A 20,642-nucleotide genomic window follows, 5' to 3' on the forward strand; every position below is an offset into this window, starting at 1 on the left:
CAACACCTTGTTTCTCATTCTGCCTTGCATCAGCAACAGCCACAACCTACGCACAGGATGCCAGGCCTAGATCTGTTTCTTTGGAGGCCTCCTGGCCATGGGTCAGCCTAGGCCAGTGGCCTGCCTGGACTGACAGCAGCTCTCCAAGGTCTCAGGCAGAAGGTCTTTGCCATCCTTTCCACCTGAGACCCTTCAACCGGAAACACTACCAGCTTCACCTGGGACCTCTGTACCTGCAGAGTGCCAAGCACCCAGGTTGCACAACCATGAAAGGGCAGACTCCATACTGAAGATCCTTAGGAAAGGAATTGAAAACAAACCTGTCAGTATCATATGTCTATGGTGTGGACACACTTCGAATACAATTGTTGTTGGCATCTGTCTCAGGAGACAATGGAGTGTGCCTCTGGGGGTGAAGTCAAACCACTGTGTTAGCATCACTGAAGTGACCTCTCTGGGTGCAAGCTTTAAAAAAACCCTTTTTTTAAAAAAAAACTTAACCAAACAAAAACCCTACTGTGCTGCGTGAAGACCTAGGAAGCCAAGATTGCATTATTCATGCCTTTATCTTGTTCGGCAAGCAGTGGTTCGTCAACTTGGGGGGGGGGGATTTAGTGTCCAAGATTTCGGGGCATGCAGAGTACAGGCAAATGAGAAGCACCTACAGCATGGAGTTATTTGGTTGATTGTTTTTTTTCAGGGGTAGGTGGGCATTAGAGTGAACAGGGCCAGAGCCTAGAAAGGATTATAGTGAATATGTCTAAGGAACTGGGATTAACTGATACCAAGTACAGGCTGACCAAAGGAAGCAGTGGCCTCGTATTCCCAGGGGAAATTACTGGATGCATCCAAGCATGTCTGATGAGATGCAAGAGGCTGTATTTGAGCAAAAGAAGCAGGAGATCGGTACATCCTATGCAGTGGCAAAAATGTGGGGTGGATTTGCTTGAAGTGCCGCAGCAAAGCATTTTGTGTGCAAAAGGACAAAGTTCTGTTCTTTTGGGCATCTCCAGGTAGGGCTGGGAAAGACACCTGTCTGGAATCCCCCAAAAGGAAGAAGAAGAAGAGTTTGGATTTGATATCCTGCTTTATCACTCCCCTTCAGGAGTCTCAAAGCGGCTAACAATCTCCTTTCCCTTCCTCCCCCACAACAAACACTCTGTGAGGTGAGTGGGGCTGAGAGACTTCAGAGAAGTGTGACTGGCCCAAGGTCACCCAGCAGCTGCAGGTGGAGGAGCGGAGACACGAACCCAGTTCCCCAGATTACGAGTCCACTGCTCTTAACCACTACACCACACTGGCACCAGTCCATGTAGGTAATACTGAGGAAAATAGACCAATGGTCCGGCTCAGTGCAAGTCGTGCTTTGAATGTTCAAGAAGCAGGGCTTTCGGTGATGTTCAAGAAGCTTTATAGCTCAGTGGTCAGACATTTGGTTTGTATGTAGAAGGTCCCAGGTTAGTCTAGCTCTAGGTAGGACCAGGAAAGACCACAGTTCAGACCTGCACAGCTGCTGCCAGTCAGTGCAGATGATTCTGATCCAGATCTGAAACAGTATAAGGCTGCTACATACCACTTGAAACATGCCCCATCTTTGTTAAATCAGACTTTGTTTCAGAGCATGGAGGAAAAGAAAGTATGTGCAACTACAGCATGCCCAACCCTTGCTTGCCCAAGAGGTTTATATGAATAGGATGGTCATTTCCCGGTCAGTGTTCTACAGAGCACATGAGAAGACCCAGGATTAGAATTCTTATTGATTTACTCCCACTTTTCCTCCAAGGAGTGCAAGGTCCTCTCCCCATTTTATCCTCACAACAACCCTGGGAGGGAGGTCAGGCTGAGAGGCTGTGATTGGCCCAAGGTCACCCCATGAGCTTCATGGCTGTGGGGATTTGAATGCCAGGCTCTCAGGCTCTTCTTATATTTTTATATTGTACCTGTGAGTGAAGTGATGCGGGTGGCGCTGTGGGTTAAACCACAGAGCCTAGGGCTTGCCAATCAGAAGGTTGGTGGTTCAAATCCCTGCGACGGGGTGAGCTCCCGTTGCTCGGTCCCTGCTCCTGTCAACCTAGCAGTTCAAAAGCACGTCAAAGTGCAAGTAGATAAATAGGTACCGCTTTGGCGGGAAGGTAAACGGCATTTCCGTGCACTGCTCTGGTTTGGTCAGAAGTGGCTTAGTCATGCCGGCCACATGACCCGGAAGCTGTACGCCGGCTCCCTTGGCCAATAAAGCGAGATGAGCGCCGCAACCCCAGAGTCGGCCATGACTGGACCTAATGGTCAGGGGTCCCTTTACCTTTACCTGTGAGTGAAAGTATGGTTGGCATTTGGAGAAGACTGGAAGGAGGCTTCAATCTGTGTTCTGTGCGGGGAGACTATGAAACAAGTTGAGTGCCTTTCTATAGAGCACAGGAGGATCGGTCCAAGTATGATAAGCAGTCATTCATTGTTTCTGTTTTTTGTTTGTTTTCAATTATGAGCAATAATCAGTTTCCTTTATGGTCTAATCCAAGGTTGGCAACACCACTTGGGGCACCTGCCCACACCCACTGCCCTGGCAGGGCATGCCCCATGCTTTGTAACCCTCTTCCACCCAGTCTGGCACTCACAGCAGTGCCAGGTGGCTGGATCTAGCCATGCTTTTCCCCACAATGCCCTTGACCTCTAGCATCACCCTGGAGCATTGTGGGAAATTCAAAGGGCAGCTTGGAATGCACAGCTGCCCAGCATTGCTTGGGATGCTGTCAACACAGCAAGTTCAGCCCCCCAGGGCCCAGCTGAGAGAGGAGGGAGTCCACCTGGGGATACTTTGCACAGGGCCAGTCAAATCTGATGGAATTTAAGAACTGTGAAAGGACGGCTCAGATTTCTGAAGTATTATCTCTCACTGCCTGCCAAAGGTGAACTACCCATTCGCTCTGAAGTCTCCGTGTTTTTAAATGTCTATCCGATCAGCTATGGATATTGCCTTGGTCCCTAGAACTCATTTTGATGGATTTTTTTCAGTAGTTAGAGATTTAATCTGCTCTTGCATTTCCCTTTTAAACAGTCTCCCATGCTGGGGTGGCCCGATAATGATCAGAAAGCTCAGAAGCCTCGTTTTTCATTTCTTAATATACAAAGCCTGAAAAATAATAATAAGCAAAATACATCCAAACCTTGCATTTTGGAAGCATAATTATATGATATAGAGGGAATCAAAATCTGTTTAATTTATGCTTATCAGAGAACTTGGATTTACATTAGCAAACAATGTATCTAGGGTACCTCTGAAGCTAATATGCCCAATTTAGTAGCTGCCAGTTCATCACAAGAGAAGCTTCCATCTCAAGTGAAAGCAGAAATCAGGTGTAATGTTTGTAGTACAGGCAAGTAAACAACTGATTGCTGGGTCTTGCAAGACACCCATGCACAGTGCTCTGCAAAAGGTAGTCACCCGACATCATTGTGACCTCAGAGGAGTCACAAGTGGGTGGCCCAGCGCATTTGTCAAAGTCATCCCCCCTAGACTGGGGAAGATTAAGGATCCAGTTCCTCATGCCTCAGCTAGAGATTGCTCTGGCCCTTTTGACACACACAGTTTACCCTGCATTTAACATACTTGTGGTTCCTACGCGCTGCACACATTTTACAGGCTTTACCTACCATTACAGAATTATCATGCAATGGCTACAATGCTGCTGGAACAGTATTTTAGGGAGAAAGTGTGCAACAGCCACACAGAAACCAGGGCTTCTTAAGGATGCTGGGAGGTAGATAGATAGAAGATTCACTTCACTCCTCCCCAAATCCTGCCTCTTTGCCAGCAAAGTCTGCTGTAGGCTTGTCGTTACAGTTAAATCCCATGGGATGGAGGAATCTTAATGCTTTTTTTTCTTCTTGCTTTCTGGAAAAAAAAGTGCCATTCTTAGGCAATATTTGTGGGTGACACCTCTCTTCGCAGCAATTAGCTGTTGCCTACATGCGGGATATCAGCATCTGCACACAGTGTAACAAGGTGTTGATTAGCAACATTTGCATCAGGGGACACACGCACAAATGCCCAAGAAAAGGATGCAGCCAAAGGACCACATTTCTGGTACTTTTAAAAGGCACGGAAGCAAATCTAAGGACTATTAAAACACACACACATAACTTTTTAGCCTGCTTTTCAGACAAGTTGACTCCCTTACTCACCTGAAGACAGTGAATATTAAAGTGGCACTAAGGCTCATAGGAGGGACGCGGGAGGCGCTGTGGTCTAAACCACAGAGCCTAGGGCTTGTCGATCAGAAGGTTGGCAGTTCGAATCCCCGCAACAGAGTGAGCTTCCATTGCTCAGTCCCAGCTCCTGCCAACCTAGCAGTTCAAAAGCATGTCAAAGTGCAAGTAGATAAATAGGTACCGCTCCAGCGGGAAGATAAACGGCATTTCCATGCGCAGCTCTGGTTCACCAGAAGCGGCTTAGTCATGCTGGCCACATGACCCGGAAGTTGTACACTGGCTCCCTTGGCCAGTAAAACGAGATGAGCGCTGCAACCCCAGAGTCGTCTGTGACTGGACCTAATGGTGAGGGGTCCATTAACATTTACCTTTAAGGCTCATAGGACTACAGAAAGCTGCCTTACACTCATTGAGACCCTTGTGTCCATCTAGCTATGTATTGCCTGCACTGACTGGCAGCAGCTCTCCAGGGTTTTAGACTGCCATGTCTCCCAGCGCTACCCGAAGATGCTAGGAATTGAACCTGTGACTTTCCACGTGCAAGGCAGATGCTCTACGATGGAACTGCAGCCCACTGGCAAAAAAGTGGCGCTGGTGACCATTCTACGTCAGGGGGAGAAACCTCTAGAAGTTGCCAAACTGCAACTCCCATCACCTCAGGCCATTGGCTATGCTTGCTGGAGCTGTTGGAAGCTGTAGCTCAGCAATCCCTATAGGGCAAAAGGTTCCACACCCCTGTGGGCTCCACACAACCTCTGGCCTGTGGGCCTAATTCAGCCCAGAAGGCTGTTTTCCCCAAAAAACCATCCCCACCTGCTCCATACTGGACATTGTATGTGGACAGGCATAGCCATCAGGAACTCCCTAGTGCAGCTAGTGGGCCCTGCTTTCAGCGCAGATCAGGTGATGGATGTTGAGCCCCCTCAAAGAAGTCACCTCCACAGGGTGGAGGAATTTGGCACACCAACCAAACCCAATTCCTCACCACTTGCCCACATATTAGGCAAACAGGGTTGCTGTATGCTATTCTTTCAGCCTCATCTGGCTCATTTTCAGTCTGCAATAAGGGTCTAGCACTAGGCTAGGGTTGTTGTGAACCACTCTCAGCCTCATCCTCCAACATGTAATAGCAACAGTAGACCATGTTGTAGGGTTCTTGCAAGCTTTTCTCTCTCAGCCTCAGATGCTCCAAAACTAGTAATTTGGTGTTACCGGGCTGCATTGACGGCAGCATTGCATTTTGCAGGGCGGGGCTATTTTATATATGCATATACAGTCATACCTTGGAAGTCGAATGAAATCCATTCCGAAAGTCCATTTGACTTCCAAAACGTTCACAAACCAAATCGGGGCTTCTGATTGGCTGCAGCAAGCCCTGTCAGATGTTCAGCTTCCAAAAATAGTTTGCAAACCGGAACAGTCATTTCCAGGTTTGCGACGTTTGGGAGACAAAACGTTTGAGAACTAAGCTGTTTGAAAACCAAGCTACAACTGTACACACAAAAGATTTGCCCTTATCGGTAGCCCACTTGGTCCAAGATACAACATCAAATGTTTGGTGGCCAGCTGCAGGCTGACTTCAAAGTTCTTAGGAGCAGAGTGTACCAAGGTTTTATCCTCATTTTATCTTCCCAGCAAACCTATGAAGCAAGTTAAGGCTGAGATATTGATCAAGTGCCAATTTTGTGATCCAGTGAGGAGTTATTTGAACTTCACTGCTCCTAACTGCTAGACCACACTGGCTTTCTTTCTGCTTCCAAATTCTACCACCTAAGGCAGGGGTGGGGAATGTTTGGACCAACAGGTGCTGCCATACTACAACTCCCATCAGCCCCAGCCAGCTTGGGCAATGGCCAGGGATGATGGGAGTTGTAGTTCAGCAGCATCTGAAGGGCCGCCAAAGGTTCCCTACCCTGAGCAAAGATTAAACATACCACTCCGCCAAGGGTTTCAACCTGAAGCCAGTCTGGATTCCAGATTCACTGCAAAGTGACAGATGTGGGAATATTAGCACATTAGCTGGTGATGCGCACGCAAGCGACAAGCCAGCATGTTAGAAACTGCCAGAGGAGCTCGCGCCGTCACGGCTATGAGGATGCGATTGTGCTAAAACACACACACGTCTTTGGTGACCTTTTCTAAAGGAGGTGTGATGCTGTTGGGGCAGGAGTCAAGTTACTAATGAGAAAGTGCCCTCTGCTCTTAATGGGGAGCTACAAAGAGAAAAACGAACCAGTGCATAAAATCACAGCATTTAGAGATCACGTACATAGCACGGAAGGCAATGCTACCTTCCCTCTGGTCACCTGGTTCCTTACTACGGCATGCCATGGATATTGACAAGCAGCCCTGCTTGGGACAGACACGCTGTGTGCTGACTTCTCTCCACCCCCAAGCTTGCCATGCAAGCACAGCATCAATGAAACCGTGGGGGGAAAGGGGTCCTCCACATCTTTAGAATGCAGAGAAGCAAGTCTCTGGGTAGCGCACAGTGAAGGCTCCAGAATGCAAGGGATGCTTTTCTTTTCCTTCAAGTCCTGTCTCAGAACCCAGCTTTAGGAACACCGAAGATTGTTTTGTGTCAGGTCAGGCTCCTTGTCCATCTAGGCCAGGGATATGGGGAACCTTTGACCCTGCAGGTGCAGTTGGACTACAACCCCTCATGCCTGACTGTTCCAGACGAGGTTGATGTCAAGTTGGAATCCAACATGTCCCCCCATCCCTGATCTAACCAATCATTGCCTGTTCCTCTGTATCTGGAGGTAGCTCTCCAGAGTTTCAGACCGTGCATTCTCTCTCTTCACTTGATACCAGATGATTTTTTGAACTGAAAATACCGGGGATTGAACCTAGGAATTTCTGCAGGCAAAGCATGCATTCGACCACCAAGCTATGGCTCCTTCCCCAAAGAGGTATGCCAAAGCCTGTGCTTAACCCATCTTTGTCCCCAAGTCTGTGAAGCTATATTTGCTCATGTTCCTTTGCATTTCCCCTCACCTTCGCATTTCCTCTGCTATGTTGAGACTTGTCCGGCTTTAGAATGCAAGATCCTTGTGCAAGGACATGTCTTTCTTGCTTCTACCAAAAGGTCTGGCACAATTTTTAGGCCCTTTTTGCACTCCCACCAGTATATTGCCATTGGTGATGGCAATATACTTGAACTGCTCAACATGCCCAACAGATCCCTGCAGCAATGAAGCAGCAGAGTCCAAAGTACTCTGTTCTGCTCTTTAAAGAACAAAAGCCCTGCTTAAACATTTCCCTGCAAATAGAAAGCTAAGCATGAGCTGGGTTAGATGTTTCTTCCCCAGTTTTCTGTCTGATTACCTTATTTTTTATTTTATTTTTACACAAGGGGGAAGCATTCACAAAGGACATCCCCAATCTGAAGTGGTACGGTACGTTCCACTCTGCACCTCCAGATTCTCCCATCTCATTCTGCTGCAGGTGTCAACCAGGTCCTTTCTATGAAGAGTCCCATGTGGTCTTCATCTGACTTTTGTGGTAGAACTCAGTACCTCTTCTTGATAGGCTGTACACCATTGCCCATTCACATCTCACTGTGTCCTGTGCAAGTACAGTGGTACCTCTGGATGCGAACGGGATCCGTTCCGGAGCCCTGTTCGCATCCTGAAGAAAACACAACCTGCGTCTGCGCGTGTCACAATTCACCACTTCTACACATACGTGTGACGTCATTTTGAGCGTGTGCGCATATGGTGAAACCCGGAAGTAACGGTTTCCGTTACTTCCGGGTCGCCGCAGAGTACAACCTGAAAACGCTCAACCTGAAGCAACTTTAACCCGAGGTATGACTGTACAGTGGTACCTCTGGTTACATATGTAATTCGTTCTGGAGGTCCTGAAACTGAAGCTGTTCTTAACCTGAAGCACCACTTTAGCTAATGGGGCCTCCCGCTGCTGCCGCACGCCGCCATGCAATTTCTGTTCTCATCCTGAAGCAAAGTTCTTAACCTGAAGCACTATTTCCAGAGGAGGGCAACCAAAATGGTCAAAGGCCTGGAAACGATGCCTTATGAGGAACGGCTAAGGGAGCTGGGCATGTTTAGCCTGGAGAAAAGGATGTTAAGGGGTGATATGATAGCCATGTTCAAATATATAAAAGGATGTCACATAGAGGAGGGAGAAAGGTTGTTTTCTGCTGCTCCAGAGAAGCGGACACGGAGCAATGGATCTAAACTACAAGAAAGAAGATTCCACCTAAACATTAGGAAGAACTTCCAGACAGTAAGAGCTGTTCGACAGTGGAATTTGCTGCCAAGGAGTGTGGTGGAGTCTCCTTCTTTGGAGGTCTTTAAGCAGAGGCTTGACAGCCATATGTCAGGAGTGCTCTGATGGTGTTTCCTGCTTGGCAGGGGGTTGGACTCGATGGCCCTTGTGGTCCCTTCCAACTCTATGATTCTATGATTCTATTTCTAGGTTAGCGGAGTCTGTAACCTGAAGCGTATGTAACCCGAGGTACCACTGTATCCTGAAGCTTTCTTGTTGGAGGGGCAGGGCACACATTTTAAAGCAATTTCCTAGTTGTTTTAATGATGCCTCATGGGTCACTGGCAGAGCGTCTGCTTTCCATGCAGAAAGCTCTAGGTTTAATTTCTAGCATCTCCCAGTAGGGCTGGGAAAATTCCCCACCTGAAATTCTGGAGAGTTGCTGGCAGTGAATTTAAACAGGACTGAGCTAGAATGACCAGTGGTCTGGCTCAGTACAAGATAGCTTCTTATGTTCCTACTGCAACTGGCTTTTGCATGCTGTGTCAAATAATGTTCCACTACAACACAGCAGGGACTGTGTTGTCCCAATGGGAGTTCTTGCAAACATATAGAAAATATACGTGCCACAATAATTGGAGCCTTTCACTCAAGGAAAGGTGGTGGTGGAGGAGCAGAATTGTATTGTGCCCGGTAAAACAAGCATGGCTATTCAAATGCCAAGTCAAGTACTCCATGCTGTTCCCTGTAGTTCTCAAAGGAGACCTTAGAAGCTGCTATACTTTTACAGTTTTAAAATCAGAAGGTATGATAGGGATTATGGGTGCCTCGCGATGTTTCATTTAGATCTTGATACAGTCTGCTTGCCCCATGGATTCATCCACTTGTGGTGCCCTCAAGCTGGTCGCCAAAGCCCTGCTCCCGTCTAACTTAATGTGACCAGCAAGAACGAAGAGAGAACTCATAAGCTCATAGAAAGACAAGATGCTTTGGCTTAAATCTTTTAATATAAAAATCCACTGATGTACAAAAATGCTAAAATGTGACAAACTGTTCAAAATACTGGGATCGACTCTCCTGTTACACGGCTGTTGAAAAACAAAAACAAAAGCCAAACCGAACTTGGTTAAGAAGCAGTGAAATGTACATACATCACACCTCACTGTCTACTCAAGAGCAAATGGCATCTCCAGCTGGCCTCCCTGGGTGGCAGGCTACTCTCGATGCACCAGCACAAACAAGCCCAGTAGAAAGAGGACAGTGTACTGTGGGGGGGAAAGACAAAAGGATTTGAGCTGTCAAACACACTTACAGCTTAGGTATAAGAATGCACAATCGTAATTTGTAGAATAGAATGGAAGACAGGCTACTATACAGGATCTCAAGATTTCATAGAATCACAACACCTCAGCTTAACAAAACCAAAACAAAACTGTAATGCCTTTAAAAATGTGGGCTGGTTGTTTTTTTTTTTTTGGGGGGGGTTGTTTTTGTTTTATTTTGATTATGTAATTTCGGTTTTTATATTTGATTTTATCCTGTGAACCCCCTGAGACCTGTGGGTATAGAGTGGAATAATAATAATAATAATAATAATAATAATAATAATAATAATACTCATCAAGGTGGCAAACTAATACCTGGACAGTGGATCATATCACCACCTTCAGACTGCAGTTGGGGTTTACATGATGGGATCAAACCCACCCCTGCTCTTCTCTCTCTCTCTCTCTCTCTCTCTCTCTCTCTCTGTCTCTGTCTCTCCACAAAAAAGCTAGATGTCAAAGGGGAAATGGTTCTAGCTTAGCCTTCACCCTGACTGTGCTGGTTTTTTATGTTCAGGGATTTATTTTATAATTGAGGGATCAATCATGTAACACACACACACCCCAATCTGAAGTTGGACATCCCAGGCACAGGGTTATCACCTCCTTGAGGAGTAAGCCTGAAGAGATGCAATGGAAAACGTCTAGAATATGTAGAGTTTCTTTACCCGTTTGGAAGTCAGAGCAAGTCTTTGTGTGGGATGGGCTGCAATTCCTTGGCTTTCCCTATCATGCTAAGTCATAAGTGCCTCCCCACCTTATGTATTCTGGCCTTTCCTCACCCCCAGTCCATGCCCAAAGAGTTAAGCAAAGCTCCAAGCTCTGCAAAGGGGGTAGCGGAGAGGATGCTCAGACACTGTGATCACATAATTAGAAGCAGGTTCACATTGTCTGATCTGAACATAACATACAGTGAGCATAACATACAACAATACAAACAACCAAATAAAAGACTTCCTTTATCCTGCATCTGGCCTCCTTATTTACTTCTTATAAACGGTTTCCTTTATGAGTAATTATTAAGATTTTTCTAATTATAACTTAAATATCCACAAAGTCTCCTGCAGACATTGACTGAAACAAGTACAGGTATGTATTTTAAGGCACTGTTTTGTGAAGTATTCTCTGCATTTTCCCCATGCTTTTTGAAACTTGTCTAGTGTGATCTCGAATTGCCTCTGCTAATCTAGCCAGTTCAATATACTCTAACAGTTTATCTTGCCATTCCTTTTTTGTTGGCACAGCTTCTTTTTGTTGAATGGTTTCTTTAAATGTAAAGTTCATCATTGTTGTGTCAGCATCTGGGTGTAGTATATAAGGAGCAGCACCCAGCTCTCCCATTACCCTGGGGGATGGGCTGGTGGTTGGGCCTGGTTTGTTTGTTGATGTATTTAGTGTAAATGGAGTTTTTGTAATTACAGTGGTGCCCCGCAAGACGAATGCCTCGTAAGACGGAAAACCCGCTAGACGAAAGAGTTTTCCGTTTTGGAGGTGCTTCGCAAAACGAATTTCCTATGGGCTTGCTTCGCAAGACGACAATGTCTTGCGAGTTCCTGCTGGGTTTTTTTCCCTTCCCCCCCTTTTCCTAAGCAGCTAAGCTGCTTATCAGCTGATCCGATCAGCAGATAAGCCACTAAAAGCCGCTAATAGCGCTAATCTGCTAATCCATCAATGGGCTTGCTTCGCAAGACGAAAAAACCGCTAGACGAAGAGAATCACAGAACGGATTCTTTTCGTCTTGCGAGGCACCACTGTAAAAGCTTGTTTAAGTTATTTTTTGAGTCCCTTTTTAATGCATGGTCTCCCCAGCAAGCTCTCTGCGTTACTATACTGCAAATAGCCAACACGTTTTTCCAGTTTTTAGCAATTAGGATCTTTGCCACTCCTGTGACATAGAGAACTATTTTCTGATCTTCTCTTGCTATACCTGTGTCTGTTATCCCTAGTAGAAAAGCTTCTGTATTTTTGTTATGTTCACGTTTAATTAGGGTGGATTTGTGTATTGGGGGTGGGGTGGGGGGGTTTGTGTTATGTTGTAAATAAAATTCCAATAAAAATTAAAAATAAAATAAAAACACATTGTCTGATCTGTTTAAAAGGGGCTCAGGATCTCTATCTGGGACAGTATCTGACTCACTCATCTTGCACAATGGAACTTCCTGTCCCCTTTCCTCTCCCCATGCGCCCACCCCCCACCCCCAGCTCCACAGGGTTGGGGGAACCCTCAGAGCCAAATTAGGGGATATACAGGGGGAGGAGAGGAAGGAATTCTGTTGCACAAGTGGGAAGAACTGTGAAGAACTGCAGAGATCCTGCTAACAATTTTTCTACATAAAAGCTTCCTGCCTAAGGGAGGAAATAATTTCTCCAGCAGATGAACTGCATGGAAGATCATACCTTAAATTTTGGGTAATCGTTCATAAGGATTGTCACTATTCCAATGTATGGCACAAATCTAAAAAGAAAGAGATTATGCCACTGTTAGACACACAATGGGTTGACTGTTGGTTCTGAAGATGCATTCGATAGATAGGACAAGGCTTTGGCCACATGGAGGAAAAACAAGATGGCCGACTCCTGAAATGGTACCAATTCAGAGAGCGGGTAGGGGACTGCAACATTTGCATGCTTGCTCTCCGCAAATTCTGCAAGTCAAAAGTTAGCACATTGAGGGAGAACCTCTACCCCAGCCCCTCCCCTTCTGGTGCTAGTTTCTTTTTACTTTTAACAAAGAGGAATGTTGAAAAATGTGTGCTAAAGACTGACAGCTTCACTGGAAATTGAACATGCAAGGTATGCTACACATCGTCCCCTGCTGGCTCATAGCTTACCCTCTTGCTCGCCCCACCACGTCTTTCTTCTCCAGCCAGTGCTGGCCTTGCTTGTACAAGCCTCTGTCATCAACAGCATTATTGTCACCCTTCGTCAAGAACTTGATGTCTCCGTTTTGTCTTAGGGAGGGAAAACCAGAGTTAGGTAGCTGCTGAAGGGCAACCAAGGAAGAATCCAGCAACTTTTTAAAATAAAAAAACAACTGGTGTGCCTCTTATTCCTCTGGACAGGATGCCATTGTACAACAGGGTTACAGATGTGTGCAAAGGTCAGAAATGTAACAAAACATGCCTGCCCCAGAGAGAGAAAATGAATGGGATGCAATTCTGGGAGAGATTCTACAAAATTATCATTACTGATTTTCATTTCGTTTATTAGTTACTTCTCATGAGACACCCCAAAGCAATTTGAAATAAATTATGCACCTTCAGTCTTAAGATAGCCATGTTGCATGCACTCCTGCACAAACACACACACACACACACACACACACACACACACTCTACTGGAATACTCTGTCAGGTCCAGCAGACTACAGGGTTTAAGGGATGTTGCAAAGCTAAAGGACAGAGAAAATGTTATCAAGTCAAGCAACTGGGGAGGGGATCACATTAAAAGTAGTTCCTATCAAAAGACAGACAATTTATTTGGTCACTGCAATTTATTTGGTCACTTTTATGAGAATAGATGTGAGAGGCCTTCTTATAAACATAGAATGCAAGATCCAATAAACAGTCCAATAAACTCAGCGGGGGACAACGACGGGGGGGACGGGGACGACGACACAGGAACAGCAGCATTCATCCAATAAACTGTGCCGCAGCATAAAATAGCCATGGTTTAGATTCCACATCTATTCCAGAACTGCAAATACCCCCACTAAGCCAAGGACAGAATGCTATTTCCTGTGTTATTTCCAAGGCAGCCAAACACGTTCAGACATCACACACCCTTATCTTGTGATCTTTAAAGGATCAGGAAGCAGCTTCCTCTTCTCTTCAAGCACTGGACTTAATAAAACTATTCCAGGTTTAACCAAACTAGTTTGCCGATCTGAATCAGTAACCTGTGATTTGAACAAGCTGTTCAAATACAATTTCAAAATGAGGATCAAATCATGACTGCACTCCTGGTTCAGAGGGTTTGCTCAAGCCAACTTGATGGTTTGGATGCAATGGCAGGCTGTGGTTTATTCAAACCACAAACCAACAAATGAAACTGAGCATAGAAGAGGAGACGGGATTGCACAAGCACAGAACTTGTTCTCTATCCTCTAAACCATGGTAATGTGACATCTGAACGCAGACGCTGTCTGGAAAAGGATTCCAGCATAAGGCGACATGTCAGCAGACTTTTGCAGCAATCACCATCCAGAAAGGTACACGTACTTTTCATGAATTTTCAAAACCCGATGCACTATTGGAATTTCCCTTCCTTCTATCCTAAAGACCACGATTTCGCCCACTCTGATTGGCTCCTCGATACGATTGGTTAAGAACAGGAGATCTCCTCTGTGAAATGCAGGCTCCATACTGCCGCTGGAAGACAAAGCCATGGGTTAATGAGCACAGCGTTTGTGTCCTGAGATATCATCACCCAGGGTGGTTTTGAAGGGCTACAGGACTGCTAGAATGGACTAAGCTACACCAGCTATCACTTTAAGAATGAAATACAGCGGGAATCTTCATGTGCATGCAAATGAAAACTCCCGGGAATCTAATTCCTCATGTGCTGCAGTAAGGGGCTGTTATTGATTCTCTCCATCACCAGCATTATTTTATCCCAGGCACTGCTAGGTCATTACTGATGTCTGGGAAATGGCAAAGTGATTCAAAATCCTTAACCTTTCAAATTTTACAATAATTGATCTAGTGCAGGCAGAGATGCTGAACTTTGTAAGCATTGTGCATCTGTATGTTATGCCTCCAGTTGCCAGGAAATACTGACATTCTGACAAGGAAAGCAAAGACAAAGAGGGAGTCTTCTGGTGTCTGATTTCAAGCTCTGGCAGAAGATCTGCAGATAGTGCAAGCCATCAGCCATATGGGATGTAAGCTTAGGGATGAAGATTCGGAATATTATTTGGCTATTGCAATCTTCGTCAACCTGAAGCCCTCCAGATGTTGGGACTACAACTCCCATCAACCCTTATAGAAAACAACTACATCTGAATGGCCCCAAACTGGGGAACATCGGCCTACTGTCTAACACCAGGGTTTTCTTCAGAACTGCTTCTTCCTGTATAAACATTTTAGAGGAAATTGCACAGCATCTGAAGCCCTTCTTACAGTCCCACCATTGATGGAGGCTCATAGAAACACAAGAGATGGCCTTCTCAGTAGTGGCCCCATACTGTGGAACAACACTCTAAGATGGGTATATTTGGTATCCTAGGACTGCTCCTTTTCTGTGTGTGTGTGTGTTTGTTTTAATTGAAGCATTTTAGGATTTGTTCCATTTTTAAGGACTCTGTTTATATTTTAATCAGTTTTATTGTTAGAGTATTGTTTCATTTTGTTTGTTGTTATGTGTCTTGTGTCTGCATCACAAAGAAAGCTGGTATAGACATGTTATCGTAAGTACAGGCAGCAAATGTTTTAGGTGTGTCTGATATGTGTGCAACCGCACAAACGTGCATCATGTCAAACCAGGAAGTAACCCTAAAATGTCACAAAGAGGGGGCAGAACAAGGTGTATGAAGGCTTTTCCATGGGTGTTCCGCTAAGAAGCTATTTTACACCATCGTGCTATGACCCGGAACGCAACCCCTGCGCAAATGGGGAGTTGCCTGTATACAAAATCCAGCCCATCTGAAGCTCCTTTACTGTACTGCCACACCTGACAATGGGAACTTTTCCAAGAAGTAATGAGCTCTACAGGAGTCCTTGACATGTTACACTCTTGCCCATGAGTCCATCTCACGGCATGGCTGTTAATGTTTAAAGAAGGGATGGGGAACCTGTGCTGCCCAGATACTGTAGGACCAGGATTCCCACCATCCCTGACCATTGCGCAGAAGCTGGAGGCCAAGAACATCTGGAGGGCTGAAGGTTACCCATTAAGTGGACTCAACTGCATGCAGAAGGCAGAGAGATAAAAATTCACAAGGCCTTCTATCCTTGCAGCTAAAAGTGCCAGAAAAGAAATACACCGCCAGCTCTCTCAGGACAGTCTGTACTGAGGAAGCCAGGAAGCTGCACTTTATTGTGCCTTTTAGTCTTCCCTGCCAGCTGACTTGGACTACTGATCTCTTGGCAGCCTTTCTTTTCATTTCATACGCATTAATATATGGGTAGGAAGAAACGGATCTTGGCTCTTCTCAAGCTGTGGGTCCATGTTTTCCCTTTTATGTAACAGTTTAGTACTATTATTCACCTTGCTGGCTCCATTAGAGTAGCAGCTTCAAAGGCAGCTGTAGAAGACCTAGGTAACCCTGGGAATCTATCCTGGAGTATATGAAGATCTGCCAGCATTAGCCCAACTATTTTACTACTATAATCAAGCTATCAGAAACCCCATAGCTCAAGTGGCCACCAGTGGAGATGGTCTGGCCTACCTCACAGCAAAATGCACGTTCAGAACTCTGGATAGCTTTACTGTCTCTTTCTGCTCTGCAGCCCCAGTTTTAAGCCCAACCCGCTCCCATTAAAAGGGCCTCAGGAGGCACATCTAGGAAAGTAATACACTGGAAGTCTTTGTGGTCTGCTGTCAATCAAACTAGACAACACTGGACTAGATAGCCCAAGGAGCTGACTTCATATGAAGAGATATGTTCATATTCCTAGAATGCCTCCCCTCAAGGGCTAATTACTCTCTTCTTCAAACGATCTCTCCCTCCCTACATTAAAAGTGTAATGCCTATCTTGAAAAATACAGTTTACTTAATAATGGACAGGCCCTTTTGCACTCTGTCACCCAAGAAACGCACCCCCTACTTGGTGGGCTTTTGAATATTTTGGGGTTTGCACCCTGCCTTTTTACAGATGTTTCAATAGCAGTTTCTTGCTATTCTGGGTTTCATAGGCCCGTCTGTCAAGATGGCAGTGGTGAAAGGGTCTGTGCTGGTTGGCAGAGGCCATGCCCAGAAGATGCTCCAGCCCAGAGAAGCCATTCCAGGCTATCTGAGCTCCAGCAATCCTTGAGGTCTCACCCTGCAACCAGAGATTCCCAGCACAGTTTTACCTAAGCACGACCACGATGGGGCTTTCACTGCCCGTTGCCACCATCAGCCCCTTCCAGATCATCAGCGCTGAGGAAACGATCATCCCAAAGTTCAGCACCTGGTAATACAGCTGGGAGGGGGTGAAGGGGACAAGGGTGAGGTAGGCACTGAGAACACAAAAGCCACCCCACTGCCCAAGATACATAGGCACAAAGATCTCTCTCAAGAGAAACCCCACTCCAAAAAGCCCACCCTGCTTTCTCTAACTGTAGTTGGCAAACTTGTTTCATCTGCAAGTCCCATCACTGTCAACAGCACTACTTGGGAGTAAGTGGAGTGCAACCAGCAGCTTGCCTGGACATACAATTACATTTGAATTCTCAAGAACTGGTAAAACAGTGGAACCCAGTTCAAATAAAGTGGTTTAAACTGATAGCTTTAAATATTCTGAGACTCGATATTGTCTGGAGGTCAACATACTGGATCTGAATTTTAATGCCTATGCCCACTTTTGCACTAATCACACATCAGACCTGGGGGGTCGGTCATGGGTTTTGTGGCCCTTTGCCCCAAAACAGGTTAGTCACACTTGCCCTTCAGTCCTCTGCTGTCTCCTTGGGGGATACTGAAGACTAGTTTTTGCACAGGGGCCAATTAATGGACTTCCAATCTTGCAGCAGGATGTTGGGACTTTGGATGGTTTTATAGGCGCTCCGTGCTAACAGCTCAACTCTTCCTACTGATAGCAAATCACCTTGAGTCCAGCAGCTGAACACTGCTTCATGCAAGTGTCGCATGACAGCACCCCTTCCCACCACACCTTCAAGCTGCAATCTTAGCCACACTTAATTGAAAGTAAATTCTTTTCAATTGGTAGCACTTAGTTCTAAATAAATAAGCATGAGTTCATATTGCATGGCTTCAATCCTTTGCAAACGGAAGCAAGCTCCACTAAACACAGCAGGCCTTACTTCCAAATTGCCTTATCTACAATCTGTTTGCTCTTAATCTCCAGTTGAGCCAAGGAAAAGGAAAGAGCATCCTTTACCTGGACAAACCAAGTGGGAGCAAGTCTGATCCAAGGTGGGTCACAACAGCATTATCACCATGCAATGATGCAAATATATGGTAAAGGATTAAGAAATCTGTCCCCAAATTCATGCTTGGTTAAAGGTACGTTCAAGGTTGGAAAAGGTTGAAGATACCTGCCAAACCCCATTTCAAAGCCATCTAAGGCCAATTATAAGCACATACTGTATTGAAATCAATGGGGTTTCTTTCTAAATAAAGATGTTTAGCCTCAGGCTGTAAGCCAGGGGAGGCAACATCATGTAACATCAAATTTCCTAAGGTTGCCACCTTAGACACGACTGACTTCTGAGTAAAATTGCTTTGCACACAGCAAGTGGCATACTACTTGAAGTACGGTCCCTCCCCAACATGCAATTTTAATTGACAGTGCACACCATCATAAAAAGGATTTCACTGCAAATCAAGACCGTAAAGGATCAGGGAGCAGCTCATTTTGAAAGACTCTGGAAATCCATTGCTTGTCAAATCAGACATCACTGAGCTAGATAAATATACAGGTGTCAACCTAGCAGAAGGAAGCTCCCTGTGTTCTTAAAACAATGTGCTATGTGAAGAGGGCCCATTGCGTAGGGGGGAAAGCCACAATCCAACAGGCAAAGCACCTACTTTTGCATGCTCAAGGTCCTAGGTTCAATCTGCAATGGCATCTTCAGGCTGGGGGAAGCTCCTTGCCTGAAGACCTCAAAGAGCTACTTATTGCCTGTTAGTACTGACAATAATGAGCTGGATGGACCAATGAGAATCCCGACTCCCAGCTTCCTATGCTCTGTCAGTGGCTCTCAAAGGTTGTGGTGGGAAGATTCACGGGCAATCAAAGAAACACTCAAATATTTCAGTGTAGTTTAGCACAGTACAGTGGTACCTCGTGTTACGCACTTAATCTGTTCCGGAGGTCTGTTCGTAGCATGAAACTGCCAGTAACATGAGGTGTGCTTTCTCCAATGGCGCCTCCCATTGATGCCGTGCCACCGGAGCGCAACTTCCGCTCACATCCCGGGGCAAAGGTTGCAACAAGGGGCATCTACTTCCGGGTTAGAGGAGCACGTAACCCGCAGCATTCGTAAGGGGGGCGGTACGTAACACGAGGCACCACTGTATCAAAATAATTATTTTTATTTGCAGAATGTGCACAGATATCTTTTCAAAATGAGAGCAAGAGCACCACGTGATACCGAGGACAATCCTAGCTGTGTTGTCCACAGTGGCGTAGCGTGGGGGGTGCAGGGGGGGCCGGCCGCACCGGGCGCAACCTCTGGGGGTTAGGGGGCGCAAATCCACGGGTTAGGGGGCGCAAATTACTTGCCTTGCCCCGGGTGCTGACAACCCACGCTACGCCACTGGTTGTCCATTGTACAGTGGTACCTCGGGTTACATATGCTTCAGGTTACAGACTCCGCTAACCCAGAAATAGTACCTCGGGTTAAGAACTTTGCTTCAGGATGAGAACAGAAATTGTGCCCGGCGGCGCAGCAGCAGCAGGAGGCCCCATTAGCTAAAGTGGTGCTTCAGGTTAAGAACAGTTTCGGCTTAAGAACAGACCTCCGGAAAGACTTAAGTACTTAACCCGAGGTACCACTGCATTTATAATGAATAAAAAAGTTGGTGTGGTGTGAGCAAAGTTTGAGAACCACGGCTCTATGCTGTTTGTCCTAAATCTACGGCCAGCGAGGATCTTCCATCACTAGGTAGCTCCTCCCTGCCTCCAAGTTCTGCCATTAAGGGAGGGAGGGATATCAAAGTCTAGTTTTGATTCTGTTAATGTTTAATTGTTTTTTAAATTATTCCCCCCCCCCGCCTCCCCTATGTTCTTAGCTTTTCTTGGTTTTATCTGCAAGCCGCCTTGGGTCCCTGTCAGGGAAAAAGGCGGGGTTTAAATTAATTAATCCTCCTCCCCCCTCAAGGCGACCCCTCAGGCCTTTGATCCTACGAGGCTACACAACCCCTCCCCCCACCCTTTCCTCCCCCCTCCGGCGCTGCGGCTCCCCTCCCCCCCTCTCAGGGGCTGCAGCTCCCCTCCCCCTCCCTTTTCTCCCCCCTCCGGGGCTGCAGCTCCCCTTCCCTCCCCCCTTCCTTTTCTCTTTCCCTCCCCCTCTCTCCCCCGTGGCCCTCGGCTCCCCGTCCCCTCCGGGCGTCCTCGCGCACCTGCCGCTTATTCATCCGCCGAACATCGTCTAAGAAATCCAGAGAAAGCATCACGGGGGACTTGGGGAGGGAGAGGTGGGGGGGAACAAAAAAAATGCCAGCGCCGGGGAAACCAATGGAGCCCCGCACTTCCGCTTCCGGTCGACTGACACCGCTTCCGCCCAGCCCGACCATGGAGATCCATTCCCCAGAGCGGCCCGAGGGAAGCTGGTCCTCCCCGCCCCGCCCCTCCCGGAGCTGCACGCGCGGAGGAAGATGAAGGCAGAACGTTTAAGAAACCGAGGCGCTTATTTTAAAATAGGATTTTTTATTAAATTTTGTTTTACAATTTCAGATAAACATTTCCCATACTTGAGATATCCATGACTTCCCTTCTTCTCTTTCCATGGTCCATTTTATATACATATCTTATACCCCTGCATATAATAATAATAATAATAATAATAATAATAATAATAATAATTTATTATTTATACCCCGCCCATCTGGCTGAGTTTCCCAAGCCACTCTGGGCGGCTCCCAATCAAGTGTTCAAAACAGTACAAAAACTATTATCAATCGGTTTTCCATTATTGCATCCATCAAAACTTATTTACACTGTTGAATTTATCTTAATGCTGCCAGCGTTTTCAGCTGTACACAATTATTTTCCA

At 46.1% G+C, this 20,642-nt stretch overlaps 1 protein-coding gene across 1 annotated transcript; it reads right to left on the bottom strand.

Annotated features, from left to right (window-relative positions):
- Positions 1-9,424: 9,424 nt before the first annotated feature.
- Positions 9,425-20,146, bottom strand: SEC11A (SEC11 homolog A, signal peptidase complex subunit). Its single transcript, XM_082198888.1, has 6 exons — positions 19,990-20,146; positions 16,776-16,885; positions 13,982-14,131; positions 12,593-12,712; positions 12,159-12,216; positions 9,425-9,701 (listed from the first exon to the last, which is right to left on the bottom strand). The coding sequence occupies exons 1-6, from the start codon at positions 20,038-20,040 to the stop codon at positions 9,651-9,653; spliced, it is 540 nt and encodes a 179-aa protein (XP_082055014.1). The 5' UTR covers positions 20,041-20,146; the 3' UTR covers positions 9,425-9,650.
- Positions 20,147-20,642: the final 496 nt, after the last annotated feature.

This window comes from Podarcis vaucheri (assembly GCF_965113315.1).
Source record: "Podarcis vaucheri genome assembly, chromosome: 14".
Taxonomy (NCBI): Eukaryota; Metazoa; Chordata; class Lepidosauria; order Squamata; family Lacertidae; genus Podarcis; species Podarcis vaucheri.

Bases quoted from the DNA above. Each gene is read 5' to 3' on its own strand.
- SEC11A (XM_082198888.1), bottom strand. From the start codon at position 20,040: ATGCTTTCTCTGGATTTCTTAGACGATGTTCGGCGGATGAATAAGCGG. The intron at 14,132-16,775 runs GTAAAACTGTGC...TTTGTCTTCCAG, and splicing joins CCCATCGTGGTCGTGCTTAG to CGGCAGTATGGAGCCTGCAT. The intron at 12,217-12,592 runs GTAAGCTATGAG...CTTTCTTTTTAG, and splicing joins GTGGTGGGGCGAGCAAGAGG to ATTTGTGCCATACATTGGAA.